We start from the raw sequence: 25,741 nt of genomic DNA on the forward strand, positions 1-25,741 counted from the left end.
AATCTTTTTTTTTTTCCTTTTATTATTTTTTTTTTAGTTAATTTATTCTTGTTACATCTCAATGGTTATTCCATCCCTTGTATCCTCCCATTCCTCCCTCCCTCCCCATTTTCCCCTTACTCTCCTCCCCTATGACTGTGACTGAGGGGGACCTCCTCCCCTTGTATATGCTCATAGGGTATCAAGTCTCTTCTTGGTAGCCTGCTATCCTTCCTCTGAGTGCCACCAGGTCTCCCCATCCAGGGGACATGGTCAAATATGAGTCACCAGAGTTCGCGTGAAAGTCAGTCCCCACTCTCCACTCAACTGTGGAGAATGTCCTGTCCATTGGCTAGATCTGGGTAGGGGTTTGAAGTTTACGGCCCGTATTGACCTTGGCTGGTGCCATAGTTTGAGCGGGACCCCTGAGCCCAAATCTGCCTATCATAATGTTCTTCTTGTAAGGGAAAGTTGGGCTTCCTCTGGTCAGTGAGTGTGCTTGGAGAGCGGACCGTGAGCAGTGTGCCACACGTTCTTCAAGCTACTTGCGTTGTCCTGTGAGTCTTCATTATTTAACAATGGGTTTTGCTCAGAAAAGTTAGTTTGCTACCTTGCAACTGAATAGGCACCATTAAACTGGACCCTGTCCACTAGCAGACTGCATATCAAATACAGAGAGGATAGCTCTCTGGCAGTCATGCCCTAAGGAAATGGGAGGACACATTTTTGTTTGTCAGAATAGCAGGTGGGTACTACAAACATTTAATGACCACGGGCTTGATATGATACTGTCCTAGACTACGTGTGGTAGTTAGTGCTAATAGATGTTCTGTCAACACTAGCGGAACTAGTCCACTGAGGAGGTGGGTCAGAGTCCCAAACATTTTAACATTTATCTTCCTTCAGCCTTGCTAGGAAATCCTTCTGTGCAGTTGTTGTTTTTAGGACCACGAAGTAGGTGCAGAGAAAACCTCATCCCAGAGTGGAAACGCTGGGCAATTTGCTCCCTGGTTTCCTAAATTCTTACCTGAAAACTCACTCTTCTGTTGTTTTGTTTTGTTTTGTTTTCTGGGATGTTTTGTTTGTTTGTGGGGTTTTTTTGCTTTTTGTTTTTTGTTTTTTGTTTTGGTTTATTTGTTTTTTGGTTTTGGTTTGGTTTGGTTTGGTTTGGTTTGGTTTGGTTTTTTGAGAGAGGGTTTCTCTGTGTAGCCTTGGCTGTCCTGGACTCACTTTGTAGACCAGGCTAGCCTCGAACTCACAGCGATCTACCTGCCGCTGCCTCCTGAGTGCTGGGATTAAAGGCGTGTGCCACCACCGCCCAGCCACTCTTCCATTCTTATTGAGTCTTTTTCTTCCTAGTCACTGCTCTCCCTACTCTGACTCACATAGCCCAAAGTCTCAGGATGGTATGGAAATAAATCAGTGCAAAAAGAAACCTCTATGTTCATCTATCTGTAAGATAGTCTTGTTTTTCCAAGTTTTATCATATGGTTATCATCTTCCTATCTGCTTGGGTCAGTCTAATCTCTTATTATTAGCACTTAAGAGCTTGGAAATGTGGAGAAGACTGTGTGGTGGGCATGAAACTCTACAAAAGGATAAAACTTACAAACTCATGCCAATGGTGGATAGATTATGAAGTCCTTTCCTTTAAAGAGAAGGGAATATATTTCCCCGTGGTAGTCAGATTGGATAAGTTAATATGTGCAAAAACTTTATCTTCTAAGTCTTAGATGCACTAAGTGAAGCAAATATTAACAAAATCTACAAAAATGCACCCTACTCAATCACCAGGAAGTCTTCTCGAGTGAACTTTCACCATGCCGCTTCCGCTAGCACCCCGCCCGTCCTGGGAAAGTGCGATCAGGCTAAGTTGGTCATTCATGGTGTTGTATCTCCCAACATTCTAGAGAAGTGATTTCACTTCACTAGCAGGGTACTTCTAAGGGGTAAAGGTATAAGTGCAGGGAATCAGCAATCCTTAAACTTAAGCCTTCCTGCAAAGGCTTGAAGTCACTGATCCCGTGTCCCTGCAGGAAAAAAAAACCAAACCTGACATTGTAGGTCTGTGGTGAGACTAACATACGCAATGGTGATAGTGACTGTGGAAAGGACCACACATGGAGAAGCATGCCTTAGTTCAAAGAACATGACAGATAGGTCTATAAATGTGGGATGATGCTCTATACAGTCTTGAGAGTGATTTATGGTAGTCATATTCCCAATTTTGAATGAGTTTATTGAGTATATAGCCAGCAAAGTAAATGAATGATAAAGAGCCGGCAATGTTTGATGATAGATCATCAAATTGGGTACTCAAAACATCCATCAGATGTCAGTGGAGGAGCCCGTAGAAGCAGTCAGCTGGAGTTTCTGACATAGAAGTCTAGGCAGAGCAGTGTCCGGTCACATGAGGCTTCCAAGTAAGAGAACCAATAAGGGATGCGCAGAGATGACATCATCAAATCCAGAGTTCCCAACATCCAACTGAAGCTGACTGTGGACGTTGAGGCAGACCGCTGGAGTTCTTCATTTCATGGCAGAGCTCTCAGGCTGAACTTCGCATGTCTCTTACCAAAGCAGACACCTGAAGTGTCCACTGTTTTCTTTCCTCCTGGTTGCAGAGTTAGGGGCACGGGGCCCTTGGAGGACGCTTTGAGACAAACACACTTGGGTCTAAAATGGGATGGGAAGAAAAATCCACTTCCAGAGCTGGCTTCTCCGTGAGCTCAAACGGCATTTGGCAGTGAAATGCACATGGTGAGGAAAATCACACTCAGTGATCTATGTCTCGTGTATGAAATCTATAAATAAAGAGGCAAGATTATCACTAAAAATGGAAGAGAGTTGGAGAATGTGAATTTTTTTTTTCTTTTTTACATGACTGACCCTGGTAATAGAGAGCATTTAAGCAATGCTAAACCCTCACCAAGATGAGAAAAGAAATGATGATAACATTAATCTCAGCACTCGGGAGGCAGAGGCAGAGGCAGGCAGATTGCTGTGAGTTCGAGGCCAGCCTGGTCTTCAAAGCAAGTCTGGGACAGCCAAGGCTAACACAGAGATACCCTGTCTCAGAAAAAAAAGAAAAGGAAACCAAAAGAAAAGAAAAGAAAAGAAAGAAAGAAAGGATAACAGCTTTCATTACAAAATGGCTGCACAAAATGGTAGTTAGCTAAGAATATTGCGTCCATTGTTCTCCTAAAACCATCTGCTGTGACTGACTCTCTCCACTTCACAGGGGAGACAGGCTCATGTGGATTGTAAGTAGAGAATCCATAACTTGAATTCACAAAGCTCATGACAGCAGTATCTGCAACTTGAGTTCAAATCCCCAGCATGTGCACCTTTTAAACTCCAGATATGGCTGTACATGCTTATAAGTACAGTAACAGACACAGCCTGAAAAAGACCAGGAAGGATGCCATGTCTAGTAAACTGTCCTCATGCAGAGTAGGTGCAACGTGTTCTTGTTTGGTAAATCTTCCAAAGGTACAGGGGTTTATTATAGATAAGTAATCCATATTCATAAAATTTTCTGAAATTCTTACCATCTTCCCATACACGTACGTTGACAATTTGTTTTCTTTGAATTGTGTTTTTTCCCCTTCTCTTTCTAACCTTATTTGCAAAATAAATAATAAAAGTTTCCTGTCCTGGGCTGGAGAAATGGCTCAGTAGTTAAGAGTGCCGCCTGCTCTTCCAGAGGTCCTGAGTTCAATTCCCAGCAACCACATGGTGGCTCACAACCATCTATAATGTGATCTGATATCCTCTGTTGCAGATAAAGCACTCATATACAATAAATAAATAAATCTTTAAAAATGGGGGGGAGAGAACTAAGACACACAAAAGTGTCTGGTCATAAATTGAGCAAATATCTAAGATGTTACAGACCTGTGGAGCTGTGACATAACATATAAATCCTTGGTAATTTGTTTGATTGCATAACTGACCAAATGATGATATGCAATAATCTTAATTCAGCCACATATTTATACTGTCCTGGAGTTGTGGTTCTAGTTATAGCTCTGTAAATTAAATAATATATCAGTGTTCACCAGCTTGTAAAACTTAGTGTGAGAAAAAAGCCATGTAAATAACCAGTGAGTGAAATGCATTTCTCACAAACAGAAAGGGCCATCCTGCCTTCCACATAGCTCAGCTTCTTGCCAGAAAATGCTGAACACTCTAAGAAATTGCAAACATATGACCCTCTGCAATATTATATACACAATGTCCAATGTCAAATCAAAACTTTGGAGGGGTGGTCAAAACAGGATCTCTCTATGTGTAACTCTGGATGTCCTGGAACTCACTCTGTAGCCCAGGCTGGCCTCCAACTCAGAGCTCTGCCTGCCTCTGCCTCCTGAGTGCTGGGATTAAAGGCATGAGCCATCACTGCCAGCTCACCCTGAAGAAATTTTTAAAACAGAGATAAATCCAGAAGTGACTGCAATGACGGAAGCAGACAAGATACTGTAGCAAGTGTCCTAAATATTCTTCAAATACTCAAGAGTGAAAACATGAATGGAGGCATGGTGTACAGAAGACCCAACTAGAAATAAAAACAAAACCAGGTGAGATTAGAGTAGATAAGAGCCTGCACATAAATCATGGCCTTTCAGACAGACAGCAGAGCCCAAAGGGGGCACAAAGCTCTGTATAGTGGCACATTACATAATGAGGAGATTAAATCAGAACCGCCACAAGTTTGATGCCAGCCTGGGCTATATAGGAGTACCAGGCCACTACATAGAAACATTTTATCAATTAAGACATGTACACTTGCACAGCATGCGCGTGCGCACACACACACACACACACACACACACACACACACACACACACGCATGCAAGCTCACAGAAAAGAATGAAGCAAAAGCAACTGAAAAAAGGAGTACAATTTTCAAGACCTTTGGGATATCAAATAATCCAGCATATATGATATTGGAGTATTACAGAAGGAGGGGGAAAGGAGGCTAAAACACAAAAATCCAGTGCTCTATATTGGAGAGACGGCTCGGCAGTTAAGAGCACTTGCTGCTCTTGCAAGGGACCAGGGCTCAGTTTCCAGAACCTGTATGGCAGTTCACAAGAGATAGTTCACCCTCTTCTAGCCTTCATGGTCACTGCATTTACATAGTGTACATACACACATTTGGGGGAATGCACACATATAAACTTCCATACAATACTTTTAACCATACTCCTTCTCCTCTCCCAACTCCTCCCAAATCTTTTCCCTCCCAATCAACTTTATATTCTTTTTCTTAAAAACAAACAAACAAGCCAGGTGTGATGGCGCATGCCTTTAATCCCAGCACTCAGGAGGCAGAGGCAGGCGGATCTCTTTGAGTTCGAGGCCAGCCTGGTCTACAAAGCGAGTTCAGGACAGCCAGGGCTATACAGAGAAATTCTGTCTCAAAAAAACAAAAAAGAAAGGAAGAAAGAAAGAAAGAAAGAAAGACAATGATGATGATGATGATGATGATGATGATGATGAAAATTCAGCAATCTTACATGTATACCTGAAGGCCATTAGTTCAGTATACTGAAAAGAAAACTGTATTTTCACATTCATTGCAACATTCTTCGCAGTGGCCACTATATGGAATAAGCCTAAGTGTTCGTCAACCAATGACCACAATAGTTTTAAATGTGACAGAGGACCAGCACAGATGCTTGCTCTAAAGTTTGAGAATCTGAGCTCAATCCCTGGGCCACACATGGTGAGAGGGGAGAACCGACTCCCTCAAGCTGTCTTCTGACTCCAGACACATGCTGTGGCATGTGCGTGCACCCCTGCACTCACACACATAAAGTAAATGAAGGCAAAAAAAAAAAAAAAAAAGAAAAGAAACTTTAAGCCAGGCGTGGTGGCGCACGCCTTTCATCCCAGCACTCAGGAGGCAGAGGCAGGCGGATCACTGTGAGTTCAAGGCCAGCCTGGTCTACAAAGTGAGTCCAGGACAGCCAAGGCTACACAGAGAAACCCTGTCTCAAAAACAAAACAAAACAAAACAAAACGTTAAAAATTTGAATGAAAACCTGTAGAAATCCAGTCATTTAAGTAACAGAAGTGAATATGGAAAGCGTTATGCCAAGTGTAATAAACTACACACCAAGAGCAAACAATGAGTGAACACACATGCATTTGGGATCTACAAAAGCCAGACTCAGAAACAGTGAGGAGAAGGAAGCTTGCCCAGCAGTAGGAAGTTAGAGGAATGGGGTGACACTAAATAAGCATGAGCAAAGATTTCCCTGTACCCCCTAGAAACACCTTCTGCAGAAGGAAAACGGCTTTCACCGACCGCCTGCTAGTACACACCTAGCATTTATAACCCTTATCATTGAATCCAATCCGTTCTCCACACAAGAGAGGACACAGAGGGAACTGATGAATGATTCTTAACAACTTCCTGATGCTGACCCTCCCTGCCTTCCCTCCATCACAGCAAGCATCCTCCTTCCATAACTGTGTAATATAGTACAAGACAATAGTCAATTAGGAGGCAACCTTTCGTCACTGTCCTGACAGCCCACTAAGTAAAGTGTCACGGATGGATTTGCAAGTCTGCAGAACTCATGGACATGTGACTCCTCTGTATTTTAGGTGACTCCAGCTATGGTGTGTGTGGGGGGGGGGGGCGTGTTAAATATTTATTTATCTGATGCCAGAAGAGGGCAATAGATCCCATTGTAGATGGTTGTGAGCCACCATGTGGTTGCTGGGAATTGAACTCATGACCTCTGGAAGAGCAGTCAGTGCTCTTAAGTGCTGAGCCATCTCTCCAGCCTGTGGGGTTTTGTTGTTTTGTTTTGTTTTGTTTTGTTGTTGTTTAAGAGATGTGAGAAGATGGGCCAAAATGGCATGACAGCCAAAGAAAGACAGTGAGCCTGGAATGCCTTGTCCCTTCCACCCTTTGTGGGCAACCAAGCAAAGAAGGTGTACCCGCAGAATCAATGAAGCAGAATGTACACTCATAGGGTAAACATTAACATTTTACTTGGCTGCAAAAATCCCAGTGCCACATGTATAGGATACGAAGTAAATATGATAGAAGCCATGCGGTCTGTTTCTAATTTGAGTAATACACCAGGCTGGGCTGGGAATGTCACTCGCTAGTACAGCAAGATCTTAGAATGTGTGCAGCCCCAAGAGCTGTCTCTAGGAAGAAAATAACATAACAGCTACTGCCGTTTTAGCCAGACTTGGAGATGGAGAAAGGGCATGCATGGCAGGCTTGGTGTACAACACAAGCCTGAGGGCTGTATGCCACTTCTACATTCAATTAACACATTTAAAGAGCAGTTTTTTTTTTTAAGTGAGAAAACAGCTGTTTTGTAACAATGAATGGAAGAAACATACAGGGCTAAAATCCTACAAACGTAACCAAGGCTCTCCATGAAAGAGCTACGCTGTGCCCACTAAACACAGAAAATGCATGGGGTGATGTGGGGTCACCTGGGGCAGCTGGAAATGATGGGCCAGAATAAAAATGATTTCAAGTGTGGGCACTGCCAAAGAGGAGTAGTTGAGCTCACTAAGATCAAAGTCTATTTTTCTTCTTCAGATTCACATACTTTATAAAGGTCAAGGACCTAGATACACACAAATATGGTTTGCTTTAAAGTTCATTATAGAAAAGTGGAGCACACCTAGATGGTGCTGGCACACACCTTTGATCCTAGTGCTCGGGAGGTAAGGGCAGGAAGATCTCTGAGTTCAAGGCCAGCCTGGTCTACAGAGTGAGTTCCAGGACAGCCAGGGCTACACAGAGAAACCTTGTCTAAAAAAAAAAAAAAAAAAGAGGAGGAGGAAAGGCAGGTGGAGCATAGCAGAATTTTGAGGAGCGGCATTGTTTGTGCGCTGTCTATGGCGGTACTTGCAGGACTCAACATTTTTTTAACTCCACACAGGGATAAATAAATTTCACTCTTTTGTTGTTGTTGCTAATTGTCACTCAGTTCGTGTTTTCAGACATGGTTGTTGCTTGTATCTCACACTGGTCTGGGACGCTCAGTCCTCCCCACCGTGACTCCTTGCACGGTGATTTCAAGGGGCGTAGCACTATGGCTGAAATTTTTAGTAGCTGTAAAGATTGTACAAAGCAGCTTGTTTGTTGACAGTAAAGCTTAGCTGACATTTTCCAGGCACTGTTTGTTTTATATATACCATACCACATACAAACTGATTCTAAATGAGAAAAATGAGCCTGAGGTTTTCGTCTCCTTGTTATTCTTCTAGTGGCTGATACATGTTTTTAAGGATGTGAGAAAGAGATGCTGACAAACACTGTGCTGGTATCTGCGCAGGCATTCCTGGCCTGGTTTTCACAACTTTGTGCAGCCCTGAAGTCAGCACAGAAAAGGTTCCAGGGAGAAGCCTGACTCTCCTTCTCTCCTCTGCACAGGCCCTGACCAGAGTGGGAAATAAATTGAAATTGAGGAGAATTGAAACACAGGGGTAAATTATGGGGGCCCACGAAGGAAAGTGCCCCATCGCCCAAGAATCTGGCTGACTGCTCACCAGCTGAGACACAGGAGAGCCTCGGTCACTTTTCCATCACTGTGACAGAGCACCATGACCAAAGCAACTTACAAAAGGAAGTGTTTAATCGGGCTTGTGGTTTCGGAGGGTTAGAGCCCATGATGGCTGAGCAAAGGCGTGGAGGCAGGAGCAGCTGGACACTCAAACATCCTGCTCTGAAAACAGAAGACAGAGAGAGCAAACTGGGAGTGGCACATGTCTTTTGAAACCTCAAACCTGTTCCTAGGGACACACCTCCTCCAACAAGGCCACACTTCCTCATCCATCCCAAACAGTTCCACCAACTAGGGGCCAGTATTCAATCATATGAGCTGACAGGAGCCGTTACTCAAACCAGCATCAAGGATTTCAACACATCTAACAACTTTTGCTTAAGGGCTTTCCCCTTTCCCAATTTTTAGAAAGATTTACTTATTTATTATTTATACAATGTTCTATCTGCATGTACCGCTTCACACCAAAAGAGGGCACCAGATCTCATTATGGATGGTTATGAGCTACCATGTGGTTGCTGGGAATTGAACTCAGGACCTTTGAAAGAGCAGATGGTGCTCTTAACCTCTGAGCCACCTCTTCAGCCCTCCTTTTCCAATTATTAACCTACAGTTTTCTAGGAATCTCACCAGAAGCCATATTTATAGTTAAAGACATATCCTAGGGCCGGGCGTGGTGGTGCATGCCTTTAATCCCAGCACTCAAGAGGCAGAAGCAGGCAGATCGCTGTCTACAAAGCGAGTCCAGGACAGCCAAGGTTAACACAGAGAGACCCTGTCTCAAAAAGCAAAAACAAAAGACATATCCTAAACGTCTAATGGCTCCTGCCTTTTGCTTTATCAGATTATAAACACACCAGAATTTCACTTATGAAAAAAAGAGGAAAATGAGGAGCGAATAAGCTTCTTAGAAACCTTTTGAGCTGTTGCTTGAGAGCCACCAAAACAGCATACATGGCTAATACTAAGACGTAATTTTAACTCTCCCAGGAGAAACTCATAGCCACACTTAGGTATGATTTACTCTTTCCTGGAGGCCTCTCTTTCTCTTAGCCTGAGTGCTTAGCATCTATATTAAAGATATATTTTAGCCAAGTTCATGGCCCACGCCTTTCCTCCCAGGCTCCTCCCCCCCCCACCCCCACCCCCACCCCCACCCCCACCCCCACCCCCATTGTCTGCTTTGCTCTCAAGTTCCCACGGAGCATTAAGCTTTGAACGCTCCACTTGCACCCACAATATGGTCAGGTCTGTCACAACAATACCCCATTCCTGATACCACAATATGTGTTAATAAGGATTATCTAAAGGAAGCGAACTGAACCTGTGAATATATATGATATAAATAAATATAAACATACATACACAGAGGCGGATATATTAGGGTGGCTTACATGATCTGGTCTGCATAGCCCAACAGTGGCCATCGCACACTGGAGAGGCCAAGTCTGTGAGGCTGGATGTCGCAGAAATCTTAAGCCTGGGCTGAAGGCCTGCAGGATTTGTGTGGATCTGCTGGTCTCAGGTCTATGTTGCAAACCCAAAGAAGATGGTTCCACTAATGCTGAGAAAGTGTCGCAACAACAGGACAGATAAACTTGCCAGCAAGAGTCAGGACAAGTAGGCGAACATCAAAGCTTCCTTCTCCCATGTCCTGCTACAGGAGGCGTCACGCATATTTAGGGTGAGCCTTCCTGCTCCAAATAATTTGCATTTCGGTTGATTCAAGATCCAGTCAAATGATTATCCAAGATGAATCGCCACTGTTCCTCTGTCCCAGGAAGCCCGAACAGCTGGCTGACCATTCCTGAGGAGACTGCCAAGTGAAACTGAGTTAACAAGCTTGGGAGGAAACAGAAGGGGTTTGTCTGTAATCTAACATGATGTAGTTGAGTATTTCAGCCACAAGATGGCAGGAGACTGCCGGACTTATTAGCACCGGTTTTCACTAAAACTTGAGTGCGTAAGGATACGGCCTAGTTTATATTGACTCACCCTTAAGTCTTTTTTGTGTCTTAGACAAGGGTCCAGTTTTACCTGATGTGTGGCCCTTGGAGACTACGGGACCTCCTCTGTAGTCCCTGAGGATGACAATGTGGAGCTGTGCCCCGTCCCTGCCACTACTGAAGTACAGGTCACATGAGCTAAGCCCGCTTGGCTGCCTTGCCTCTCGCACCCACCTAAACTGAAAAGGAAAATAACCAAGGGTTCCTCTTTGCCTGGTACTAAGGTGTCTCTTCTTCTGGAAAGTCTGTCTATTCCAGGAAAAACAGGTCAGCTGACACTCCACAGGAAGACTCACAAGTGACACTTAATTGATAATTAAAAGATTTAAATCTACTATTTTGGATATGAGTGTTTGCTGCATGTATGTGCTCAGTTCCTACTGGGGACAGAAGAGGGTGCTGGATCCCTTGGGAGTAGAGTAGCAGGCAGTTGTGAGGCACCAGGTGGGTATTTGTAATCACATCCCTGTGTTCTGCAAGTGAACAAGTGTTTGTAACTGCTAAGCCAACTCTCTGGCCCAATAATTACATTTTTTTTCCGTTCCTCTTTTTTAGATTTATTTATATTATTAGGTATACAACATTCTGCTTGCATGTACACCTTCACACCAGAAGGCACTAGATCTCATTATAGATGGTTGTGAACCACAATGTGGTTGCTGGGAATTGAACTCAAGACCTTTGGAAGAGCAGGCAGCACTCTTAACCTCTGAGTTATCTCTCTCTCTCCAGCCCCCAATAATTACATTTAAAGACATGTCTTATTGTGGGTTTTGGTTTTGTTGTTTTCTGAACTATAACATAATGTAGTTGAGAATTTTAACCACAAAGGGGCACTAGACAACCAAACTTACTAATGCCAGCTTTCGTCAAAATTAAAGGTTAAAATGTGAGCAGCTTAGGATGTGGCTGCATTGGCAGAATGTTCACCTGGCACATTCTGGGTTCCTCCAAGAGCACTGTGTCAACTGGGCACAGTGGGGCATGCCTATAATCCCAGCACATGGGAGATGGAGGCAGGAGCATTAGAGGCCAATCTGGGATACGTGAGATCCTGTCTCAAAAACAAACAAATAAAAAAATAAAAATGTAGCTGAGCGTGGTAGCCCACACCTGTAATCCCAGCACTTGGGGAGGCAGAGGGAGGCAGATCTCTATTAGTTCAAGGCCAGCCTGGTCTACAAAGCAAGTCCAGACAGCCAAGGCTGCACAGAGAAACCCTGTCTCAAAAAAAAAAAATGTTGTATATGAGTGTACATTTGCCTATGAAGGCTAGAAGTCAACACTGGCCTCTCCAATTAAAAAAATAAATAAATAAAATAATAAAAATTAAAATGTAAGATGCCTTTATGCTGTAACTAAAATATTCTGGCCCACTGCTGTTTTTCATACACTCTCAGCCATCTTTTTAACCCAGGTATAACTGAAGATGCAGCTCAGAGGCCTTGGACTCAACTCTGTCCAGTGTCATAATGTGCAAGTAAATAAATAAAATAAAATAGGTAAGTAAATATATAAAAGATTAAAGCGTGAACTGACATCATTTTAATTCCTGTGCATATTTTAGCAGGCAATACATTTTTCACATAGGAAATAATTTTTATTAACTTATTTATTCACTTTACTAAATAATTTGTTTTAAATTTTATTTACCAATGGGTGGTGATGGTGTACACCTTTAATTTCAGCACTCAGGAGGCAGACTGGACTGGTCTACAAGAGCAAGTTCCAAAACAGCCAGATCTACACAGAGAAATCTGTCTTGAAAATAAATAAATAAATAATATTTTCTAAACTTTTGTGTTACACACACACATACCAAACCAAACAAAACAAACAGAAAAAATCAAAAACCTCTATTTGGGCAGGGGGAAAAAAACACAACTGCTAATACAATACTATCTTATACCCAGAAATTTAAAAAGTAGTGAGCAAACATGGTACACAGTACATGGGGCCATACACCGGTAATCTCAGGACTGAAAGAGTGTAGTGTTCAGGCTGGTGTGTGTGTGTGTGTGTGTCTGTGTCTGTGTCTGTGTGTGTCTGTGTCTGTGTGTCTGTGTCTGTGTGTGTGTATGTGTCTGTGTGTCTGTGTCTATGTGTATGTATGCGTCTATCTGTGTGTCTGTGTGTTTGTGTGTCTGTGTGTCTGTGTGTATGTATGTGTCTGTGTGAGTTGGAGGGAGCCTGGTCTACAGCTAGGGCTGCACAGAGAAACCCTGTTTTGAAAAACAAACAAAGCAAAAAAGAATGAAAACCTGAAGCCTCCTCACTGTTGGTTACTCCCGATGCATCATAACTTTGTATCTTCACTATTTTTTTTAATAAAGTGCTTTTTAAAAAATTCTTTTATACCCAAGAACTTGGTTAACCTTTGCTTAAAAACAAACAAACAAAAACAACACAAAATCCTATCACTCGGGAGGCAGAGGCAGGCAGATCTCTGAGTTCAAGGCCAGCCTGGTCTACAAAGCAAGTCCGGGACATCAAGGGCTGTTACACAGAGAAACCCTGTCTCAAAAAACAAAACAAAAACAACAACAACAACAACAACAAACCCCGTGGCCTCTGTTTTGAGGGTGGAGGTATTTTCTGCAGAGCTCTGTGAAATGCAGTTTGTTTGCTTTGGATCTTATCAGACTTCTCAAAAGCCATTTTATCAGAACAGAAGGGACAGGGCAGTTAATGACATTCTTTGTTGATTGGGGATGCATTTCTTATGCGCGTGATCATTTCCTGGTTGTGTTTTTCCCCATATTTGTAACTGAGTAAGATTCAAAGAAATGAGAGGTCTGAAACAGTTTTCATTGGATCATTGGTAGGTAGGGTCACCCACAAAAACCTGAAGGGTGCCTGGGATTCTCTACAGATATGAGCACTGATGGAAATCTCTTTGGTTTGGGGTTTTGAAAAAAGAAAAAAGAAAAAGTAGGGTACTCTCCAAAACCATCACCTTCCAAAATTTGAGATCAAGCTTGGCGGCATACATCTGAATCCCAGCACAAGGGAGTTCGAGTCAGGAAGGGATAGAAGTTCAAGGTCATATTTGGCTATACAGTGAGAGTACATGAAATCCTATTTCAAAAATAAAAGGTGGGAGGCTGGAAAGATGGCTCAACAGTTAAGAGTACATACTGCTTTTGCAAAACAAATAAGTAGGTAGAGCAGTTCCCAACTCTCTATAACCCCAACTCCAGATGATCCAATGCCCCAGGCACAACAGAGAGAGAGAGAGAGAGAGAGAGAGAGAGAGAGAGAGAGAGAGAGAGAAGGGGGAAGAGGAAGAAGGGGATATATTTCAAATATTAAAAGAAAAAAATTATGTTTGTCTTTTGAGACAGGGTTTCTCTGTGTAGCCTTGGCTGTCCTAGATTTACTTTGTAGACCAGGCTGGTCTCGAACTCACAGCGATCCACCTGCCTTTGCCTCCCGAGTGCTGGGATTAAAGGCGTGCACCACCACGCCCGGCTCTAAAACACTTTTTTTTTTTTAATGGAGGCAAAATGGCTCTTTCTGCAGTTGCCATGCCATCTAGTCTGAGGAATACCGGGAAATTGCAGGGTCACCTAAGCCACGACGGTTACGGCCGCATCAGTAAGCCCCACCAGCACCCTGGAGCGCGCGGGAATGCTGGAGGCACGCATCACCACAAGGTCAATTTCGATAAATACCATCCAGGTGACTTGGGGGAAGTTGGTGTCGGGCATTACCACTTAAAGAGGAACCAGAGCTTCTGCCCGGCTGTCAATCTGGATAAACTGTGGACCCTGGTCAGTGAGCAGACATGGGTCAAGGCTGCAAAAAACAAGACCAGAGCTGCTCCCATTATCGATGGTGTGCGATCGGGTTACTACAAAGTTCTGGGGAAGGGCAAGCTCTCTAAGCAGCCGGTCATCGTGAAGGCCAAATTCGTTAGCAGAAGAGCTGAAGAGAAGATTGAGGGTGTGGGAGGTGCCTGTGCCACCAGGGGAAGTTAATTAAATGCTCACTTTAAAAAAATAAAAAAACGGAGACAAATGATACAGCTATAAGCATGCTGTCCGTGTATTTCAGAGAAGAGGGTTTACTGCAGATTGGAAGCCTGGCTTCTCAAGCACACTGGCTCAGCCCTGCAGAATTGGGGTAATGTATTATTTGAATTCCCATGGCTCAGTGTCTTCATCTATAAAATGGCCACTGTAGTCACAGGACCTACCATACCTCACAGTTTCCAAGAAAAAAAGTGCTTATAAGGCATTTAGAATTAATTGTGTGTGTGTGTGTGTGTGTTTTTAATGTAGTTATTATATGAGCAAAGTCATAGAAAAAAGAAAATTGACCAGAACGAATTCAGACCTATTTTTGTTAAGAAAATATATATTGTGATGGTGAGTGTACTTGTTTTTTTTTTTTTTCCGTGATTGAGAGAACAGATGTATTCTAGATACACACTGTCACCAGGGTTAGCTTCTTGGGCTTATGACCTGTCCAGGGCTTACCTCCACTGGGATCCCTGCTTAGTGTTCTGTGTCTTGTCTTGACAGACAGCAGACGTTCTGAGCAGAGGCAGGAGGCTCAGCACGCAATGATATCTTGCTTGTCCATGGGACACTCCTGCTCAGTTCCCACAGGTGGATTTTAGCCCAGAATCTGCAAGCTGCTTGCAACGCTAGGTCCTTCCTCACAGGTGTGGGGGCTAAGCCTCCTGGAGGAGAGACAGTAAACAAGCTAAGATCCCTTGGCTCAGCAGTCTTGACCACCAAGACTTTTTGCAGGGAAAGAGAAAATGGGGGTGTGGAGGTCCTCCATTGTGGAGGCAGAGTACACAAGCCATTTTTGTTTTGGTTTTTTGAGACAGGGTTTCTCTGTGTAGCCTTTGCTGTCCTGGACTCACTTTGTAGACCAGGCTGGCCTCGAACTCACAGCGATCAACCTGCCTCTGCCTCCCAAGTGCGGGGATTAAAGGCATGTGCCACCACACCCAGCTACAAGCCATGTTTTATTCAGCAACTTTTCCTCTGAATTCTCTTTGCTCATTTGGGACTCGTTCTACTTGAGGAAACTGGCTTGTTTTGGTGAGGCAAGAAAAGGCGGGAGGCAGCATCTACCTGAGCCAGATCCAACACTCCTTGGATCTCAGCTCAATATTATTTTCCAGAAGAGAACAAGGTAATCGCCATATTCAGAACACTAAGTGACTCCACGTAAAAGGCTGGACAGAAGCGAGCATGTTAATTAAACAGCTTCCTCAAGTCACAGAAAAGGCAGCTGAGAAACAAAACATGAAACATAAGTGTTCCCAAAGCGCTCGCCCTCTGTGTAAATGTGACAATTACGGCTAAAGGTGTATACAGTAAGATTATAAACACATCTTTGTGTGTGTGCACATGTGAGTGTGTGCGCTCGCGCACGTGTGTGTGTGTGTGTGTGTGTGTGTGTGTGTGTGTGTGTGTGTATCCGTGTATAATGTGGGTGTCTGAAGACGCCAGAAGAGGGTATCAGATCCCCCGACTGGAAATGAGGCCAGTGATTTTGAAGCTGGTGTTCAGCTGGTGCAGCGAAGGCAGCAGAGGCCTCCCTGGGGTTGACGGGCCTTTGCACACTGCCCCTGTATCGAATTACCTTGTTCTCCTACGAAAGCAACATGGAAGTGAGATCCAGCGAGCACTGGAGTGAGACAGTGCCTGAGCTGTAGGTGCTGGAAACCAAACAAGTCCTCTGGGTAGGTGGGAAATGGGGGGCGACTGATAATGAGTAGGAGGTTTCTTGTTGAGTGATGAGAACACCCTAGAACTCAAGTGATGATGGCACAAACCGTAACTATGAGAAGAATCCCTCAACTGTTAAATTTGTATCATTCTCATTAAAAAAAAAAGGAACCTATTGCCAGTGTAACAGAATTAGCACCAGAAAAAGTCGTTAAGTGGAACAGCTTCCAGAAATATTTACAAGATTGTTTACAAGAAGAAGACTTTAGAAGACACAGAGATAATATCAAAATAGGACAGTCTCCAGGCCCTCTAATCTCTGCTGGTATCTAAACGGGATAGCTGAGGATTGACAAGGGAGTTCTCGTAAATAAAGAGGAGGGTTTCAGACACAGCAGGCCAGGAGAGGAGTGGTGCTATCAAGGCTTGCGTGCAGTTCTGGTGGCCCAGGGAGAGGGAGGCCTTCAGCAATCAGAAACAAACAAAGCTGGGATAGTAGGTCTGTGGTCAAGCCAGAGTCCCTTCATGGAACCCCCAGAGCTGCAAAACAAAAAGGCAAAACAAAGTCCTGGCATTATCTTTTGTTTTGTTTTGGTGGGGGTAGGGGGGGTGGGGGGGTTGTTTTGTTTCCCTGTGTAGCCTTGGCTCTCCTGGACTCACTTTGTAGACCAGGCTGGCCCCCATCTTACAGAGATCCGCCTGCCTCGCTACCTCCCGAATGCTAGGATTACAGAAACCCTGTCTTGAAAAACAAAACAACAAAAACAAAAACAAGGAGACAGCCAGGTATGGTGGTGGTCGTCTATAAAGAGCACAGGGAGGCAGGAGGGTCAGCAGTTCAAGGCCAGCCTCAACTGCACCGTGAGTTCAAGGCCAGCCTGAGCAGAAGACAAACTGCAGACTAAAATTAACCCTAAAATACTCTGGATTAAATAGGAAAAAGATAGCTAAAGGTACTGGGGTACTCGTGTTAATATCCAAATAACAAATAACAGTTTTGATTCTCACATACAACAACAGAACCAAGGAATGCCTGTGTGGGCTTTTTTCTGGCAGCAAGATTCCATTTTTGCTTATTTCTTGCAGGCTACAGAAACGTTTGGGGTTTCAATCCAATGACACTGCGATGCAAACACAGGTCTTGCTGGTGGGTCTCTGGCAGCCTCAGGGAAGAGATGCCAGGTAGGAGGGGCAAACAGGACCGATGGTTAAATGTGGTCGCAAAAATGAATCAACCCACTGACGTCTCAAGCCATTCTTCCACTTTCTAGGAAAACTGTGATTATATTGCCCCCCAGCTCACCTTTCTTCAAATTGCTTATTTTTTTTTTTTTTAATAAGGCCTCCTTTAGTGAGGCCACTGAACATACAGTAGTTTCCAGGAAACCACAGGCAACCTTGCATGAAAGCATGTGGAGCTTCTGGCTTCGAAGATATTCCACACGTTCTTGCTGCAGCTCACCAGGCCCAGGAGATAGGAGGCTGGCTGCTGGCAGTCTGGGCCTCAGTCTCTGGACCTGTATTTAACAGGGTGGTTCCAGCCCCCTGTCTGTCTTGATCCCCTCTAATAATCTTGACACTAGAGAACAAGTGAGACTATGCTCCCTGCCATGTCCGATGCTAGACCCGAGCTGCTATTTACACTGCTCTGTTCCAGCTGTGGCTTCCTCACTTAGAAAATAAAAGTGGGGCTGGAGAGATGGCTCAGAGGGTAAGAGTACTGGCTGCTCTTCCAAAGGTCCTGAGTTCAATTCCCAGCAACCACATGGTAGCTCATAACCATCTGTAATGAGATCTGGTGCCCTCTGTACATGCAGACAGGACATTGTATACATAATAAATAAATAAATCTTTAAAAGTAAATAAAGAAAAGTGTCGAATATGATGCCATCCACTTTACGATAGCTGCAAATATTAGCTGAGGTGTCTGTAAAGTGGGCAGTGGCACACACTGGCTTCCAAAAATGAGGACGTATCCCTCTGTGGTTGATGCCCTGCAAAAGGAATGGGTCAGGCTCCAGTTAAGAAAAACACACGTAGGGCTGGGCGGTGGTGGCGCACGCCTTTAATCCCAGCACTCGGGAGGTAGAGGCAGGCAGATCACTGTGAGTTCGAGGCCAGCCTGGTCTACAAAGCGAGTCCAGGGCAGCCAACGCTACACAGAGAAACTCTGTCTCAAAAAACAAAAACAAAAAAGAAAAACACACCTAGCTGCTTTAAATCTAAATTAAAATTTGGAAGGACAAAGGGGAGTTGTAATTAGAATTCCCCCTGGCTGATTAATAATAATAATAATAATAATAATAATAATAATAATAATAATAATAATAATAATACAATAACAACAACAATGTGTATTTTGAGCATTATTTAGAAAACCTATCTAAGTATCGATTCTCCTGAAAGATGAAGTCTGAAAGGTGAAGCTGTGTCTCTTCTAAATCACAGTGTCTAGTTTTAAATTGTGCTAGTCCAGAACGGGTCTTTCAGACTTCAGAGGCCATCCTGTGGAGCATAAGACACAAAGCTACACAAAGTCTAATCGCCCCATGCATGTTTCTCTTTGTGGCTCTGCCTTTCTAAAGGCTGTTTCCACCCTGGGAGGGAAATTACAGAACCCATTACCAAAAGGTTTCTTCCCGACCCCCTGCTAGGCTGGCCCCATTTCCGGTCAGCAAGCAGCAGCTGCTCCGGAGATCCAGTTGTCCCTTTCCTCCGCACCTGCCCGCCTCCGGCCAAAGGAGACCACGGGCAACCGGCTCAGGCTCAGAGCAGGGAGCCTGGCCGCCTTCCAGGGCCCGATCCTTTGACAGTGAACACGTTCCTGCCCTTGCAGATGGCATTCAGTACAGCTTACACATGATGTTCATGAAGTCCCTCGAAAAGAATTTAGCAAGAACGACTTTGTGCTAAGGGCGAGGGCAAATACTAAAAAAGGAAGCCGGAAGTCATCGCCCATGAGCTTGTGCTCTTTCACCGTCTTGCACACACAATCTGACTATCGTGGTGTGTTTTTATGCTACTAAAAGGCCGTCATTCGTGTTGCTCAGTCGAAAGAAAAGGATATTTTATAAACATAACAATATGGATGCACCCTGAAAACAGTGGTAAGTGACGTAAGCAAAGACAGAAGGGCAAACATCACATGATTTCATTAAAATGAAGCACCTTAAAAAAAAAAAAGATGCAGAGACAGAATTAGAAGAGAGGTTCCCGGGTATGTTGGGGAGGGTAATTATTTTCTAAAAAGGACAGTTTATTTGAAGAATAATGACAGCATTCCCAATATGGTTAATGATAGTGGTTACACAGCATTATGAACATTATGTGATGTACTCACCTACTTACAAACTACTAAAACAATATAATTATGTTGGGCATAATTTACCTCCATTTAAAAAACAAAACAAAACAAAGCAGAGAAGTACTATGGATAAATACGAAGAAAAGTTTGTAAGTTCAGCTACTGAGAGAAGCAAGCAGCTCCAAATCCAAGTGCATCAGTAACAACACACCCCCTCTGAATGCCTGTCACACAGCAGCCTGGTGTGGTGACTCCAGCCTGTATTTCCAACACTCAAATGGTGGGTGAAAGAGGGTAGTTCATGACCCACCTGGCATACATGACAATATCATGGAGAGAGAGAGAGAGAGAGAGAGAGAGAGAGAGAGAGAGAGAAAGAGAGAGAGAGAGAACAATTATTCACTTCAATATTAGTCTTCTTAAGGATAGAAAAGTAAATGATCAATAAGAGTTTCTTTGACTATTTCTGCAACTATATTTTTTAAATATTCTAAAAAGTATGGCAAAATATGGTTTATTTAATCTCTTGGATGTTTACAAGTTATATATATATTTTTTTAATCTAAATTATTTTTTCACATCTTCCGTTCCTACCCTACGTCAAAGCTTAGCACTTCCTCTTTTATCTTCACTCCTTTGACCTGGCTTCTTAGACTAAGAACACTAATACTTTGAAAACTCCCTCACCCCTTCTCCACCCACCCGCCCACCAGTGCCTATACCACAGGGAGCCGCTCACTTATGTACACTTATGTAAAGGGCTAACAGAGCCATCAGTGTGTTTACATAGGAGGCCCGAGGCCCCGTCACCTGTTGTCTATCCAAGACCATCTCTCTGGTAGTAACCCTTTGGTGCCTGTCTTTCCTGCTAAAATATGTGTTCCATAAAGCCAGGGTTTGGGCCATAGAGTTGTCCAATGAGTCCCAAACGTGGAGATCATGTAGACAGACAATCAGTAGATGTTTGCTGAATGATTGCATGTATTTCCTCTCTGTATATTTGAAATATTTCTGTTTTTTACCAATTAATAAAATAAAAACATTAATAATTAATATAATAATATCTGAACACAGAAACGAAACTTGAGGGTTCTGTATGATAAAGTGCTTGCCCAGGAGCCCTGGGTTCAATGCCCAGCAAGCAATACATAAATCAGGAATGGTAGCACAAATCTGAGATCCCAGCATTCAAGAAGAGGCAGGGGGAGCCAGGCAGTGGTGGTGCATGACTTTAATCCTGGCACTCAGGAGGCAGAGGCAGGCAGATCGCTGTGAGTTCGAGGCCAGTCTGGTCTACAAAGTGAGTCCAGGACAGCCAAGGCTACACAGAGAAACCCTGTCTCAAAAAATTTAAAAAAAAAAAAAAAAAAAAAGGCAGGGGGATCAGAAGTCCAAAGTCTTGACTATGTAACAAATTTGATGCTACTTTGGGATATATGAGACCTTGTCAAAAGGAAGGGAAGAAAAAAGAGAAGAGGGGAGGTAGCGAGGATAGAAGGAAGGAAGAGTGGAAAGGGGGAATGAAAAGGGAACACATGGCCTACTTGAAACAATTCTGCCTTATTTTTCCAAAAAAAAAATTTTTTTTGAACCACAAAGAAGGGTTAGTGTTTCAGCGTCTGACCTGTTTCCCAAGGGGCAGCTGAGATTATTTTGCTGTCCGCATGTTCCCGATGTTGCTTAGCAACAGGGGCTGGAGAGATGGCTCAGTGGTGAAGAAAGCTTGCTCCTCTTGCAGAGGCCAAAGTGTGGTCCCTAGCACCCATGGCAAGTGGCTCACAACCACCTGTAACTCAAACTCAGGGGATGTGACACCTCGTACGCCTTTAATCTCAGCCTTCTGGAGGCAGAGGCAGGCAGATCTCTGTGAGTTCTAAGCCAGTCTGGTATACAAAGTGAGTTCCAGGACAACCAGGGCTGCTACACAGAGAGAAACCCCTGTCTCAAATGAGTACATATAGATGATAGATAGATAGATAGATAGATAGATAGATAGATAGACAGACAGACAGACAGACAGACAGACAGACAGATCGATCTAACTTATGGCCTGGATAGATGGCTCAGTGTTAAAAGCTGGCTGTTGTTCCAGAAGACTCAGGTTTGATTCTCAACACCCCCGTGGTGGCTCACAAGCTTCTGTAACTCCAGTTCCAGGCGATCCAGTGTCCTTTTCTGGCCTTTGACAGTATCAGGCGTGGCATGCAAGTGGTTCTCAAACATACAAACAGGGGAAACACCCACAGTCATAAAGTTGAAGGGGAAAAAAAAGATCTCTCCCCATCCATTGCTGGGGTAAGTAAGTAACTCTGAGTGAGGAGACCACTGTCTCGGTCTGCAAGATGCACGTTCCAGCTTCCAGGAAATGTGAATGTAATCTCGAAACAGACAGAATGACAGCAGGTGGGTTACAGGGCAAAGCATATTTTGTTTTACACAGCCACAAACTCTCAGTCCTGCTCTTAGGTGCTGGGTCTCAGTTGTCACAGTGCTCCACTGGATGTTTCTCTTTCTGGTTGTCTCTGGCTTGTTGTTGCTTTGAGACAGGGTTTCACCGTGTAGCCCAGCCTGGCCTGGAAGCATCTGCGTAGACCAGGCTGGCTGGAACTCATAGAGAGCTACCTGCCTCTGTCTCCGGAGTACTGGAATTAAAGGTGTGCGCCATCACGCCTGGCTGGATGTTCATGTTTAGATAGCAGAAATTGTTAAATTCGATTCTAGACGAGTAATTGTAATATTAAATACCTTCACTCTAAATTAAATATGCATGCTGTTTCTTAAAGCAATAAAGTAAAGGCCAAGTTATAAAGGTACTGAGTGTGGTCACTTCCAGCACTTACCCTGACTGCCCTCCAAGTTAGGGACAAGGATTCTCTACAAAAGACCTTTTTTTTTCTTACTTCCTTGAGAATATTAAAATGCCTTTCATAAAGTATTTTAGAAATGGCAGCATTGACCATAACCATGAAGATAAGCAAGCACATACACCCAGGGAGATGCACTCAGCTGCACCTCCTAGGTGCTGTAAGGACAGCCAGCCTGCCTTAGTGAGCCAAGGTGCTGCCCCAAAGCCTGATGTCCTGAGTTCGATCCATGAGACCCACGTGGTAGGAGAGAACTGACTCCTACAAGCTGTCCTCTGACCTCTACCCATGTACTGTGGCACATACCCCCACACACACAAAGAATAGTAATAATAAACAAATGCATGTTTAAAATATTAAAACACCTCTGCTCTAATAAGTGACCTGATTAAAGTTTATGTTTAATCTGCCTTCTATAATACAATCTAATCACCATTAAGAACCTTCTTTAGACTGAACAGCTGACTGTTCTACTGTACCACAAATCCAATAAGTGCCGTATTGGGAGAAAAATTGTAAATACTTCTTCTCTTTTAATCTCAGTATTTTGCTACTGTGTGAAGCTGGCTTGTGTGCATTTTGAGGACAAGTGTTAAACTTTCAAATTAAAGAACAGGATACCCCTTCCAGCTGATATTGTATTCGCTGACATAATTTAGGGGAAAACCAGACCTAGAGACTGCAACAGTTTGTTAAAATTCAAGAATTCTAATAATTTCTCTAGGCTTGTCCTCAACCTATGGCCAAAACACTCGCAGTCATGTCTCAGCTTTTGCTTCTAAAGACGGGAACACTAACGTCTCCATGTGTGTACCCAGGTTTTCCTTAGGTAGTGTAGTCAGTGCTGTGTCTCTGTAGCCACTCAGCCCTACAGAAATTCAAGATTGACATGAAAGCAGAGGTCAGGGGGGGGGGGGGGGGAGGCAGGTAGCTCAGTCAATAAAGAGCTTGCTGCAGCACCGTGTTTACATGCCCAACAGCCATATAAAAAAGGTGCGCAAGGCACTGGGAGGGGTGAGGTCAGAGGTAAACAGATCCCAGAGGCCTGCTGGCTAGCCAGCTTAGCTGAAGCAGTGAGCTCTGGGTTCAGTAAAAGATCCTGTCCAACCTCCAAATACACAGTGGGGGTGGGGGGTAGGAGTCTGTCACTGTTGATGTCACCAAGGCAATTTATATAATTTTTTTTTTAATTTTTTTTATTTTTTTTTGTTTTCCGAGACAGGGTTTCTCTGTAGCCTTGACTGTCCTGGACTTGCTTTTATAGACCAGGCTGGCCTCGAACTCACAGAGATCTACCTGCCTCTGCCTCCTGAAGTGCTGGGATTAAAGGCGTGCGCCACCATGCCAGGCTATAGTCATTGCAGCATAACGCAAAGAAAGTTAAAAAAACAAACAAACAAAAACCAGTTTCTGTAGAAGATAGCTTTCAGCAATTTTCTTTTTCTTTTTCTTTTTTTCTTTTTTTCCCCGAGACAGGGTTTCTCTGTGTAGCCCTGGCTGTCCTGGAAGTCTCTTTGTAGACCAGGCTGGCCTCAAACCCACGGTGATTTGCCTGCCTCTGCCTGTGCTGGTATTAAAGGCGTGTGCCATGAAGCCCGGCTGAGCAATTTCCTTTTCGTACTCCTCAAGCTTAGTTATTTTTGTCAGCGGGCACTAAGATAAACACTCATCATGCTTTTGTGAATAATTAATAGACGATATTAAGGTACTAAAATCAACACGTTAATATTACCTGTTCCATTGCTAACCACTGCCAATAGGTGATTACCACTAACTCTCCTTACGAGAGCTGCAAAGCCTGAGTCATAAGCAGGCTTTGTGTTTACTCTATAATAAGTTACTGGGAAAATTCCCTGTACTAATTGTGTCTTAGGTTGACACAGATCGTGCACGTATATTTTCATATTCCTAAAAATAAATATAGGCCTAGGGAATAACGTTTTACAGTAATAACCACTTACTGGGTGAAAATGTAGGCTCGCTTCAACATTGGCAATCAATGTTGAAAACACTGGGCACAGAGGAGTACAGCTCTGAAGTAGAAAACTTGCCTAGCATGTTTGAGGCCCTGGGTTCAATCCCCAGCACTGGAAGAAAAAGAAGTCAATCTTTTAGGGCTAAGAATATAGCTAGATGGTAGAGTACTGGATTAGTATGTCTGGGGTTCTGGGTTTAATCCCTAGTACTTAAAAAACCACAACAAAAACAAGCAACCAAACAAATAACAACAACCTGGCCATGTGAGGTGGAGCCCACCTTTAATCCCAGCACTCAGGAGCCAGAGACTGGTGAACCTGTGAGTCCCAGGCCAGCCTGGTCTACAGAGTGAGTTCCAGGACAACAAAAACAAAAAACCTGCCCCACTCCTTTGTATGAAGTTTCAACACCAGTTTAATTTGAGAAGCTGGCCTTTAATATAACACTTTTCAAACCATTTGCATTGCTGCTTTTGTTGAAGGTCTGGGGTGGGTTTTGCTTTTCTTACCTTTCTCCTTGTGATTGGTCTTCCTCAAGGCCCACTCGCCTACTAATTGCCTTTATTCCACAGTGGCATAGTCCAGCCAGAGATGCCCCCAGCCTTCTATCGACAAGGGTTGTTATCCATCAAGAGAAAGATGGGCCCAGCGCCTGCTCAGCGGAGGGAGGACTCATGAGGGTCCTTCCTGAGTCCTGGCGCCCATCTGAAATGGAGGAAAAAAATGTACTCTGCTTCTCACAGTGCAGGAAAGTGCCACCTGCATCCTCTGCAGCCAAGAGAAAAGAAACAAAGCCACTGCTCTGGAGAACCACCATTCAGAGTAATCATTAACAAGCCCGGAAGTGCACGCTGCACACTTACAATGAACTGAACGAGACTCCAGACCTAAAAGCAGTTGCTTACATGACTCCCACTGCTTACTTACCAGGAAAGGGCTTGGAGAGGCCAATCCTGGAAATATTTTGTGTAAAAGAATCAATAACAGCAGCTATCAGATTTTTTTTTGTCTTTAAAAAGAGTAATTTACTTATTTTAAGTATTAAAGAGATTAACAATAGTCTCATTATCCTTTTTTAAAATTTATTTATTGTATGTAAGTGCTTTATCTGCAGAAGAGGGTATCAGATCACATTATAGATGATTGTGAGCCACCTTGTAGTTGCTGGGAATTGAACTCAGGACCTCTGGAAGAACAGGAAGTGCTCTTAACCACTGAGCCATCTCTCCAGCCCTAGTCTCATTATCTTACAGTCACGCAAACTCAACTAAGGACTGAGCAAGTTGCAAGCCCATATCCTTCCTAACAGTTCCTAGTTAATCACTAAGAGACTTATAGACTGGAAGCCCGGCCTCAGGCCATATTCTCAGCA

At 43.7% G+C, this 25,741-nt stretch overlaps 1 protein-coding gene and 1 long non-coding RNA gene across 4 annotated transcripts; one reads left to right on the plus strand and one right to left on the minus strand.

Annotated features, from left to right (window-relative positions):
- Positions 1-1,808: 1,808 nt before the first annotated feature.
- Positions 1,809-25,176, minus strand: LOC311595570. 3 transcript variants are annotated; one of them, XR_014778494.1, is made up of 5 exons: positions 24,879-25,176; positions 15,017-15,222; positions 12,189-12,296; positions 9,924-10,345; positions 1,809-2,783 (listed from the first exon to the last, which is right to left on the minus strand). It is a non-coding gene; the product is annotated as an uncharacterized lncRNA (long non-coding RNA). The 3 variants fall into 3 exon arrangements; XR_014778493.1 differs by lacking the exon at positions 15,017-15,222; XR_014778492.1 differs by lacking the exons at positions 12,189-12,296; positions 15,017-15,222.
- Positions 14,063-14,515, plus strand: LOC311595744 (large ribosomal subunit protein uL15-like; the record flags this gene model as incomplete). The annotated part of the gene is made up of 1 exon (XM_084778733.1): positions 14,063-14,515. One exon carries the CDS (start codon positions 14,063-14,065, stop codon positions 14,513-14,515), a length of 453 nt encoding a protein of 150 aa, XP_084634859.1.
- Positions 25,177-25,741: the final 565 nt, after the last annotated feature.

The sequence above is a fragment of the Acomys minous genome (assembly GCF_964271855.1).
Source record: "Acomys minous genome assembly, chromosome: 4".
Taxonomy (NCBI): domain Eukaryota; kingdom Metazoa; phylum Chordata; class Mammalia; order Rodentia; family Muridae; genus Acomys; species Acomys minous.